General features: G+C 31.1%; 1 protein-coding gene across 1 annotated transcript; it reads left to right on the top strand.

The window, feature by feature from the left end:
* The first annotated feature begins 11,115 nt into the window (after positions 1-11,115).
* On the top strand, positions 11,116-12,641 carry LOC110874681 (dof zinc finger protein DOF5.7). Its single transcript, XM_022123183.2, has one exon. It carries the CDS (start codon positions 11,334-11,336, stop codon positions 12,351-12,353), a length of 1,020 nt encoding a protein of 339 aa, XP_021978875.1. The 5' UTR covers positions 11,116-11,333; the 3' UTR covers positions 12,354-12,641.
* The last annotated feature ends 399 nt before the right edge of the window (positions 12,642-13,040 follow it).

The raw sequence follows: 13,040 nt of genomic DNA, 5'->3' as shown, positions 1-13,040 counted from the left end.
TACCTTAAACTATTATATTAATGATGCTAGAACACACTTAATAACAAAAATATCATAACATATGTATATGAATCATGTCTAAATGTTTATAAAAAAAAAAGAAAGAAAAAAATATATATAAAACCTTATACCCCCTCCCCTCATTTCGGTCAAGGTGGTCCCCACCAAATCCACCTACATCAATTTGATATATGTTAGAAGATTAGAAGTATGGTGGTTATATTTTTTTATTGAAACTTGAAAGATTGCAACCATACTTATCATCTCATACCATCACCTTCACATCATTCTTTTCATTCAAAATATCACCTACAAACCCTTTTCCCCCTTGCTCTAGATCTCGGCCAAGACCCCCCAAATAAACACACCATTTTCTTTTAGAAATCACTCCATTTTCACCATAATCACACCTTTTTATAACCATATAAGCATCAAGATCACATGAAGCACACTTAGGGCTTTGATTGGAGCTTAATCTCTTCTAAATCATCATCTTAAGACACTTGCAAAGTTGTAAGCCTTTTACTTATATTTTTAAGCTTGTTATCATGTGTAGATTACTAAAGTACTTGTTGATCATCTTGAAATCAAAGAAAAATTCCACTTAAAACCCTAACCTCACCATAAAAGCCCACTAAATAAGAAGTATTATGTGATTATTATGTGTGTTAGTGTTGAATGAGTTATATGATCTTGTTGATTTTGTTAAAGTAGGTTGATTAGTCATGAGATTTATGATGATCATGTTGTTTATTTAGTATAGTAAACTAGATTAGTGATGATCTTGATGGGTTAGTCTTAGAAATGTGATTTCAACACTTAGAAGTTTAAATCAAGAAAGATCATCACCCTTAAATCCATGATCATTATATATATATATATATATATATATGTGTGTGTGTGTGTGTGTGTGTGTTTAAACTTGAAAGATTAAGGATTTAATGAACTAAACATGGTGATTAAGAACTAATAAATGTAATTTCTAAAAAAAATAATAACAAGTGATTTAATGGTTATGAAAACCATGGATTTTTTTTTAGAAAATTAATATATATAAGTGCTCATGATTTAAGGAAATAAGTGGTAGAAATTGTTTACTTAATGTTGTAAATTGTTGAGATTAGTGAATTGATGTTGATGGTAAATTGGAAATGATTTTAAACATGTTTTGAATACATGGGGAAAAACGCCATAGTTTAGGGAAACTATGGCGAAATTTTATAAAAATCTAATCGCGATTAAAAAGAGACTAACGGGGTGATTAGCATGGTTAATCGTGATTAGTAAACTTAATTGTGATTAGCGACTCTAATCATGATTATACAAACCCTAATGACAATGGTTAAGCATTAACCATACAAGAGTTTATTTAAAACCCTACAAATTATTTTTATGACAAATGGGTAAAAATTACAAGGATAATAACCAATATAATTTTTGGAGAAAATTATATGTATATATATTCCAAATACTTCATTTGAAGTATAAAGTGTGTATATTATGTGTATGTATTAGTCTTAGGAATACATACCAAAATGTTAAAAATAATACACATGAACATTATACACTTACAAGTAACCGAAACCTCGCTAACATTCGCAAGCATGGCGATAGCCGCGAACCTTCACGAGCACTTGAAACACACTCGTGTAAGACCATAACTCAAGGCGCGAACATCGGACGACGCTTTATGCGTCATCGGCGAAACGGATAACTTCGGCACAAAAAGCTACATATATTAACCGAACGTTGCGACAAGTGTAAAAATAAACTATTGTTAGACACCTCATATATATATATATCAAAGACAACGAAAGCCGGAAAGTTCAATAATAAAAATAACACTATGTGCGGTTCTAAAAATTTACTAATGTGGTTATCGCATACTTAGTAAAATCTGTCACAATTTCAAGAACACAAATATTGGATTAAGTTATATAACTTTGGGCCTTTAAAATTTATTTTGGGCTTAGAATAACATAAATATTGGGCTAAGCCCAATACCTTAAATACATGGGCAAAGGCCCGTTTCCTAAAATACTTATAAAAGCCCACTTACAATACCAATATGGGCTTGGTTTACCAACTTATAGAACTGGGGCTAGGCCCAAATGCCATAAAATATAGATTAAGCCTAAAACACTAAATTGTGGGCTAAGCCCAAGGTAAAATACATGTATATTTTTATAATTATATATTGTACAAATACATTATAATACGGTATACCCACGCGTATAAATACGGTATACCTACACGTATAAATACGGTATACGTACACGTATAAAGCACAGAAATACAAGTATACATACGGTATATGTATATATATAAAAGACTCTAGTACATGGTGACATACACAAATACACTTGTTGAAGTGTACTCTCTCACTAAGGTTGTATACATACGACAACGTATTTCGACGTTAAAAATAAACATTTTCAACACTTTTTACACTTATATTTGTGTAACAAATATAAAGTCTCGAATCAAAGTACACAAGAAACAAATGCCAACATATTAGTAAATTACACAAGCGTTCCCAAAAACGAAATGAAAGTAATAAACGTTCAAGATGAACAACGAGTACGAGGTCTAGGAAAGACCAACGTGTCTAATGAGTTAGAACCCTTGTAGGTTGACTCGCGTTTACGGAACACGTTGATTGAATATCTCTCTCTCAGGAACGTAAAACAGTGAGTTCATGTCCTCCTTTTCTCTTAACTGTTTTCGGACTTATAACTCTCGGGGGTGCAATACATGTCTCAATGGTATGGTTTAGCTAGGGAATGAACTGTTAAATCATGTGAGCGAATAGTAATCTCTCTTAAGTGCCATTAATCTTGTATAAGACCGAGGGCAAAAGTGGTAGATCTATCGAGTGTAGCGAGCCCCACTCTTGGGTCCTTGTGTGGCCATGTAGTGCTTTTGTTATTCTAACCGGGTGGACCGGGGGAAATTCGCTCGGGTTGAGTGCTTCCTATGTCGCCACACATATTAATAATTCATATCCTTGCAAAACATTAATGATCTGTTCATAGACGCTATACATACCTGTTTATTATAAAAGATCTCTCACATGTTTAAAGGTTTAATTGGAGCTCACTCAAAACACATGAACTCTCTCAACTTTTGTTGATGTTTTCAAACTTACATGTATTTCAGGAAACTAATGGGATCTTGGTGCTGGTGTTTACTATGAAGCTTTTGGATTATAAGTCATCGATGTCATCCCTTTTGGAGGGTTTGGTCCATATATCTCATCATCAATGAGATATAGGATGCAAAGCCTTTTGTTTTAATCTTATGTCAAACTAGTCTTTTTTTTTTTGTAAACTTAAAAAAAAAAACTATGTTGGTTTGTATCCTAAACAACTTATGATGTGTAATATTTTATATGTCAATTAATGAACATCGGATGTTTTTAATCATGTAGATGTTTACTTATATCGTATGCAATGAAAACTAATCAAGTTCACACCGCGTGCTTCCGCTAATGAATGGGTGTGACACATACAAACAAGTGTGATGATTATGAACATCAATACATCATTAATTTCATTTATCATCAAGAGCTAATTAACATAAAAACTCATATATACAAGAACACTTATCATATCTTCCGAATTTACTAAAGCACTTCACACATACATGTAAATATGATGATCATAATGTAAATATGATGATCATAAGAACTACTGTAACATTAATTTACATTCATTAGTTAGGATTTCATACTAGCCTTTAAAACCAAGAACAAGCTAAATGAAATTCAACCCATGGGATTTCTACAACTCACCTTGGGTTTAGATGATGCTAGTTATACCCAAATCTTCAAACTTGCAAAGATCTACCCCAAACATCCCTTTGATTTTGCTGAATTTAGGAGGTGATTTGAGAGAGAAAACCCCTCTTTCTTTCTAATTTCGACACACACACACACTATGTGTGTTTTTATTTTTTTTCAACTTTTATAAATTCAACTTTCCAAAGTGTTCCATTTCACTCTTTTTAGTCTTATTAGTTGTTAACTAAGTTAAAACCTACTTATTTCTACAAATATTCACTCTCATTAATTAGGTTAAACATTTCTAGTTAAATTAAGAAACTAGAGAAGCATTCTGGATCACATATTTTTCCTAAGCAAAAATGCAAATAATAATAATAATAATAATAAAAAAAATAAAAAAATAAAAAATAAAAAAATTATAAGTGCAAAACGAGTGATATAAGAGAATGTTATACAAAAATTGATTTGGGAAAATGAGTGAAATAAGAGAATGTTATATGAAAATTGAGAACATAATGTTGATACCTAGTTCATGAGTCGGGACTAATGGCGACGACAAGTAGTTGTAGTGCTTGTTATGGTTGTCGACGTCGTAGGTGACTTTGGTGGCTTGTAGTGTTTTTTGGGAGCACGAATTAACAGGAGAAAGCTGTATATTTTATTTGGGTCATTAAAAACCAATATAGCGACGATAACGACACGTTTCATCTTTTCATTTTATTCGGAATAAATTAAAAATACAAAAAATACATATTTTAACCTATGTCGACATGTTCTCAGTATATCGTTAATTGTTATTTTTTTAACTTTTCTTGTAAATTAGTTTAGTATAAAAAAAGTTTAAAAAATAATTAATTAATTAACCTAGGCATGTCATCGGGGTAGGGTTTTTAAAAGGCGGGTTATTTTAAGTAATCACGTCCTAAGATATGGCGACGGCATGTCGTCAGCACAGGTTAAAGTATTCCGTCACTTTAATATAGTTTCACAAATAGTGTATTGCAATTATTGCATGAATTCATCAGTAAATACACGAAAATTTCTAGCATTTTCATAAATAGTGTAAATCATAAAAAAATTATATATTGCCCGGTTGATCAATCGTCGCGTACAAGTTGAAATTTGATCATAATGTGATTGAAAGTTTTACTAAAAAAAGTAGTACTGATCTCAATCCACTAAAAATGTTGTATGCATTTCCCCTTGATTCTAGCATCTTGTAGTATTCCCGTTTATTGAAACTAGCTCAGAAATAATGTGATTAGTAAACAAAACGATCCTCGTGAATGTTTTTAACTTCTACAAGTAGATGACAAAAGGATGAAAGCTTCTTATGCTCACAGGGAAAAGTATACCTTACTAACCTAGTTACAACTTACAAGCATAAGTCACGCTTTTCTTCTCTATGTATGGTGCCATACATCGCATCCTTCTTCGGCTCAGAAAATGACATACTTTCTATTGTCAGTTTTTTGATGAAAACATTTTTCATGTTGTAAGGCCTATATTTTTCTATCTTATTGCCCATTTCTTATAAAAAAATACATAATTTTAATTCTCAATATTTTCAATTTCAGTTTCAAAAGACACGTGAAGATCTACCTAAACAATTTATTATTTTAACTACATAACTTGCAAGATCTGCCCACGCGGGTCAGTATCGTTTCGGTTCGTTATATAGGGAAATTCGATCCGTACAATTTTCGGTTCGTTACGGTATCGGGGTGGTAACATTCGGCTTAAAGTCATGATATTCAAAAAGAATGTGTTCTACATTGGAAACCATGAAAACTAATACCGTTATGTTTCCGGTTCCGATAGTAATTATACCGGTACCGATGTCGGTAATGGTTTGGTTTATCTTGATACTATTTTGAATAAAACTCTTTTTTCAACAAAATTTATAGAGGAGCGCTGAGAAAAAAATATTAAACACAATCGCGTTTTCAGCTTTATAAAAAAGACAATGAATGCGGGTTATCAGAGGAAAATTAAATCAAATAAAAACTAAATGGTTATACTTCAAAGTATATACCGATACTTGTTCCAATAATACCGATCTTGGTATCGATGTTTTTCGTTCGGTATTGGTTTCGTTCTTCACGGTATCGTTATGACATCAACACTTGATCTAGGTTACGATACCAAAAAAGACTATTTTACGCATAACCCTATTTTCAATAAAATTTATAAAATCAAACATAACTACATATTTTAGTTTTTTTTTTTAATATAACGAACACAAGTCATTAGAGGAAAATCAAATTTGTAAAAAATTAGACAGGTTAAAAACATATATTATCTATATTAATACTAAGTCTTCATGAATAGTAAGTACATATAGATATTTTAATATAGTTATTATCTATATTATAATATAATTATCATTTTATTATTGTATCAGTTATTGTTATAAATAAAACCATTTTATATATGATATACACATTTAATATGTAAATTTTTTTTATTAATTTGATTTTGTGTATATTAATACTAAGTGTTGTTCATGAATAGCAAGTACATATAGATATTTTAATATAGTTATTATCTAAATTATAATTATCATTTTATTATTATATCAGTTATTGTTATAAATAAAACCATTTTATATGTATGATATACACATTTAATATGTTTATTTTTTTAGGGCAATTGGATTTTAACACCTCAAACTTTGAAGAATTGGTCGATAACACCCGCAACTAACACTTTGATCTGTGACACCCCAAACTTTTAATTTTGTTTGTCATTTCACCACTCAGTTAAAAAATGAGTAACTGAGTTAGTCTTCCATCCTAGCTGGCATCCTACGTGGACTATTTTTGACAGTATTAAATCCTACATGGCATTTATGACGTGGCACAAGACAAGATCCCTTAATATCAAAGACTACCAGTGACACAGAAACAATTTCACACATCCTCATTCAACTTTTTCAGATCTGTAACTTCCAAATCAAACATTAAAATTCAAATCGAGAATTGTTAGGGTTCTACTCACAACAATGGGGATCAGATTCATATTAATGGTGAACAAGCAAGGTCAAACTCGTCTACATCTCTCTCTACCCCTCTACACCACCACCATCAACCATCAAAAAACCGACACCACCAAGAGTATAAACAGAGGATTATTACCGACAATCTGTTGGAAAGTTGTTGCATCTGTATATCTGTGAAAGATCTATCCACCACCACCAAGAACCGACACCTTCAACCATCAAGAACCACCGCCCCTTTCTCTACATCTCTCTCTACCCCTCTACACCACCACCGTCAACCATCAAAAACCACTCCATCAACTACCACCGCCCACCACTGCCCCACCTTCCACCATCGAAATAGACCCACTAACCACCATCATCTTTGGCAAACAACAACAGAACACGAAACCCTAAATCACAAATACGTCAATATAGAAACAAAAACAAAACATGAAACCCTAAAACCATTATCTCCAACCATCATTATATTCGGTTTTGGGTTCTTCGAAACGGAAACGAGCAGTGGGTTTTTTTTTCCGATTTGAAGATCTGTTTGTGGGTTTTATTTAGGTTAATTTAGGTTAATCGGTGGTTGTGTGTAATGATAAACCGATGAAGATGATGATGATTCGATTTTGTATGGTGAACCGTTGAAGATGATGATGAACCGTTAAAGATTATGATTTTATTTTTGGGTGAAGATGAAGAACGATGAAGATGATGATGATTTGATTTTTTATATTGAGCAGGGTTTTTTATTTGGGAGATTTCCTATACATATGTATATATTAATTACAGTAATTAAAATATACACATAAATCTCCAAATAATCCACCTCATCTTGCCATTTGCTTCTTATAACATGTGTTTGTCACGTGATGGGTGCCATGTAGGATTAATGATGCCAGCTAGGATGGAAGACTAACTCAGTTACTCATTTTTTAACTGAGTGGTGAAATGACAAACAAAATTAAAAGTTTGGGGTGTCACAAATCAAAGTGTTAGTTGCGGGTGTTATTGGCCAATTCTTCAAAGTTTGAGGTGTTAAAATCCAATTGCCTTTTTTTTTTATTAATTTGATTCCATACTTGCGTTTGTTCTCTTTAAAAAAAATATTAATAGTTGTGTTTGACTGCTTTTCTTGACGTTCATGTGTAAATTTTATTAAAAACTGGGTTATGTTCGAACTTCGAAATAGAGTCTTTATAATGTATCGTTGGCTATATCAAGTGTCGGTGTTATAGCGGTTGGTGTCACGAAACCAATACAACGATACCGACTGATCAACGGCCATACCGATATCAGTATATTATCAGATATAGTTTAAAATATATATGCTTTGAAACCATTTAGTTTAATTAATTTGATTTTTTGTTCAATAAGTCGCATTCATTATATGTTTTTTATAAAAATGAATACCAACTGTGTTTAATAATTTTTTCACATTGCTTCAGTAAAAATTTTGTTAAACAAAGAGTTTATTTTTCAAAATAGTACCATGACGAATCAAGTTGATACCGAAATTGATACCAGTATAATTATTATCGGAACTGGCATCGGTATTCATTTGTATAGTTTTCAATGTAAAATACAGTTTTTTGGACATACAATAAATTTCAACCAAGTGTCAGTATCATACCAATATTGTAACGAACCGAATCGATACTGACTGAATTCTCTTACATAATGAACGAAAGAGATACCGACCGAATTCCCACCGCATCGCGCGGGGAAAGTCACCTAGTTATATATAGTATAGGGGTAAAAGAGTAATAATACATATTAAAAATATATAATATAAACATCGTTTAAAAACGTCAAGATATATAAAAAACAAAAAGAATAATTTTTTTAGTAGAAAAAAAACAAATATTATTAAAAGAATTAAATTTACTTTTCATAAAATTTGTAAATTAATATATATAAAATAAAATTGTAAATTAATATATATAAGTTTGCAATACATAACCTTTTCTCGCAATCTCAGATATTCTTAATTCTTAATTATAAAATAAATGTAAATAATTTATATTCATAAAATTTGTAAATTAATATATATAAAACCGCAAAACATAACCTTTTCTAGCAATTCTCAGATATTCTTAATTCTAAAATAAATGCAAATAATTTATTTATATATATTAGGATGTAGCAAATCTTTACTATATAATAAAAGAAACCAACATTAGGACAGCCATCTATTTTTTAGTTTTCTCATATTTATCTCCTACTTGATTATATATAATTAATATTAATTAAAAGATAATTATAAAATTAAATTTAAACAATTCGTATAGGAGATAATATAATCTTTTAAAATATTTATTAGATATCAAAATTATTTATCTTGACATTAACAAAAAAGACGAACATTAAATATAAATTAATATAATGTAAGGAGTTAAATGTCATTTTAGTCCCTGTGATTTGGGTCATTTTGTCAATTTAGTCCAAAAGTTTTATAATACACAGGGTTTGTAAAGATATAATAAGATATAACTTTTTATTGATTGGTATATAAAATTACATGTGTTCAACCCATACAATACATGAGGTTCTTAAAAATGTAACTTTTTTCATTATTAATATATAAAATAAAATTTACTCAACCTGTACAATACACATACTTCTTAAAGATATAACTTTTATTATTTAATATAAATGAATAGAAAACCCAAATATAACACTATCTTCATTGTGCCATACATGGTGTCATAGGTTTTGATAAGAATACAATGGACATAAGCAAAATTTAGCATTGTGTTATAAGTTTTGATGATAACACAATGTATAGAAACCTTAGTAAAAACGTAAAGACCAAAACCCAATTGAAAGACACGATGACCAGAACCTTTAAAACAATACAAAGTAAACCCAGTAAAAATGAATTTAAAATAAAACATTGTGTTATAAGTTTTGATGATAACACAATGTATAGAAACCTTAGTAAAAACGTAAAGACCAAAACCCAGTTGAAAGACATGATGACCAGAACATTTAAAACAATACAAAGAAAACCCAATAAAAATGAATTAAAAATAAAATTTACTCAACCCGTAAAATACACAGAGTTCTTAAAGATATAACTTTTATTATTTAATATATAAAATACATTTATTCAACCCATGTAATAAATGAGATTTTTAAAGATATATTTTTTTTTATTATTTAGTATGTAAAATTACATTTATTTAACATGTGTAAACGAGGTTTCAAAAATATATTTTTTATTATTTGATATATAAAATTATATTTATTCAACTCGTATATTACACGGAGTTCTAACATAGTTTAGTATATACTAATTAGCAAAAATAGTTTGTTTATGTACTATTCAATTTGCTAGAACAATGGGTGTGTGTCACTAAATTGCATAGACCTGATTTCACATGACATCCACCATATTCTTTTTTTATTTCTTCGGTGTATCTTAACAAACTCTACGCATAACTTTGGTTGCATATGAAATATTTTAGTTTTCTTCCTCTAAAGTATTAGTAAATTACAAAATAATTGTTATGATTTAGTTTGGATTTTAATAAATTCTATACATTACAAAATTATTATTATTGTTGGTCTTCACTTTTTAAACATACTAATTTTAAAGTACAGCCACTTTAATTTTTTAGATTTCTAACCATGTATATATTTTTGGAAGTCATAAAAAGTAGATATTATCTTATTACTCTTCAAAGTCATACAATTATTAGGTTTTTACATGCCCTTCACAATACAAATCCTCAAAACTAGTATAATAAAAAGAGACCATTGATTAAAAACAATTACATTAATCATAAACGCTTTGATCGGAAAGAAACTGAGGATAAAAATAAGCTTATGACATTTCAGGTTTTGGCTAGGTGGTAGAGGCTCTTGTCGTTTGAAGAAAAGATTAGGGTTCAAATCATGTCATTGGGTATCATTAATATTTATTAGTGTAGTTTAGGGGTAGTAAAAATGTACCCTTTTAAAAAAAAAAAATTGTGGTAAATTCAAAAGAAGGAAATTCAATACAGGTAATAGTTTTAATCTTAGTTGCATTTGTCTCATTAATTAAGCTATCTCCAGTCAGGTAAAATTGATACAAAGTTACTTAAAATTATGCTTCGATATACATCAACTTTGAAGAATAATCAGTCTATAATGATTCATCACTTTTACTCAACAAACATGTGTAGTACATTTTTTTCTCTCACGAAAATCATATGTTACTATATTATATATATTAGTTATTTACTTTTTTGTATAAAATATATTAGTAATTCTTTTGTTTTTTTGTGTTTTGTGTAGGCTATATATAACATGGATCTATCAATCCAAAGAACCTATAATTCCTGCTGAAAATTGAAGTATTTTTCTCCTCCTTCTCCTTAATTGATGAAGTTCACAAGAACCCATCAACATCTTCTTCTTCTATCTTAATTGCAATCTCATACATGAAACCATTCAATTCATATCTTTGCCTCTTCCTTAGGAAACTCAATTCTCTCTCTCCACCCTTCTCTCTCTCTCTCATCAATTCCTATTAGGGTTTCTTACCTCTCAATTTAATCCATTAATCTCATCATGTCTCTAGACCACACCACACCTCTAAAAATACCCACCAATGATGACTCCTCTGCTGGTGGCGGTGGCGGCGGCCCGGGCCGGAAACCATCTGCTTTGAAGCCTCCGGAACAAACCCTTAATTGCCCTAGATGTGATTCACCAAACACAAAATTCTGCTACTACAATAACTACAGCCTCACCCAGCCTAGACACTTTTGCAAAACATGTAGAAGGTACTGGACCAAAGGTGGCGCCCTTCGCAACGTCCCAATAGGCGGTGGGTGCCGAAAGAAGAAGCCGAGATCGAGTTCTTCAAGGTTCATCAATGGTGATTCTTCCTCCAAAGACACATCTTTGGACACTGGAGGGCTGAGTTTATTCACTGGTCTTTCCCCACCAGCCATGGACTTTCAACTTGGTGGAATAAACCAATTCCCATCTTCATCAATCAATCCACCAACTTTCATGAATCTTGATTCATTAAGGTTCAGTATCCCTATCTTCAAACAAGATCCTCATCATCAACTGCATGGAGGGTTAGCAAGTTTTCCAGAAACTGGACGTGTTAATAATAATATTAATAATAATAATCTTGCATCTTCTATTGAGTCCTTAAGTTCTATCAACCAAGATTTACATTGGAGGCTGCAGCAGCAGCGACTGGCGGTCTTGTTAGGTGGCCGCGGTGGTGGTGATGGTGGCAATGGCGGTGGTGGAGGAGGAGAAATTGAGCAGCAAAACCAAAATGTTATTATTGAATCTCAAGCTCAGAAACTGCAACCAATATTTTTTCAGAATTTGGAGATTCCAAAACCATCACAGACTTCCATGAGCGGTGATTTAAGAAAAGAGAGTGTTGGTTTGGAGACTGAGTGGTTTATTGACGGTGGTTTTGAGCCGGTGAATGTGGATCGTGCGGCGGAGATAGGTCCAACAGATGGAAACACCACCGGAAACTATGAAAATGGAAACATTAACAATTGGAATGATGGAATTCAAAGTTGGAATCAATTCAATCAGTACAGTGTACTTCCATAGCTTCTGCTGAAGAATGAAACGGATGGATGATCAGAAATTTATCAGAATTGAAACAAAGTTGTCTATGTTTTTTTTAATTTTTTTTATTTTGTTTGTTTTTATATGTTGTGAAATGTGATCGAACAAAAAGCATGACCAAGATAATAGTTCTTGTTTTTGTTGCGATCTAGTGTATTTTCCCTTTCTATGTTCTTTTACCTTTAAGCATATAAAATATGTATGTTGCATATGTAATTTGTTATGGAGACTCTATTGACAAATATATGTGTAATAAGATTAAGATTTTAACTACCCATCCAATTGTTGTAAAAAAACGCATTATCTTCAATTCCAAATCATCAATTAGTTAAGGCCATATTATGAGTTAGAAGGACAGGTTAGTACTTCATACCGACCGGGGGCGAAAACGTATATACCTAAAAATTTATATTGAATCAGGAGGTCGAAAACGTATATACCCAAAAATTTCTATACAAAAACCACATATATTACACTATTGAGCGAAAAGTTCGGGGGTCCCCCCACCCCCCGGCCCCTTAATAGTTGCGCCCCTGCTACCGACATATTGTTGAAAATTTTGTAAATAATATATTGTTGATTAATATAATAATTATTTAGTGATTAAAGTCGAAATGAATGAGAGATCTCTTAAGCTTTATTTGTGTTGCAACTTTAATGTGCTCGAAG

Source organism: Helianthus annuus, chromosome 9 (genome assembly GCF_002127325.2).
Source record: "Helianthus annuus cultivar XRQ/B chromosome 9, HanXRQr2.0-SUNRISE, whole genome shotgun sequence".
NCBI lineage: Eukaryota > Viridiplantae > Streptophyta > Magnoliopsida > Asterales > Asteraceae > Helianthus > Helianthus annuus.
The sequence above is the reverse complement of the archived record's forward strand: the minus strand, read 5'-3'. Positions and strand labels throughout refer to the sequence as shown.

Excerpts from the sequence above, each read along its gene's own strand:
- LOC110874681 (XM_022123183.2), top strand. The coding sequence starts at position 11,334 with ATGTCTCTAGACCACACCACACCTCTAAAAATACCCACCAATGATGAC.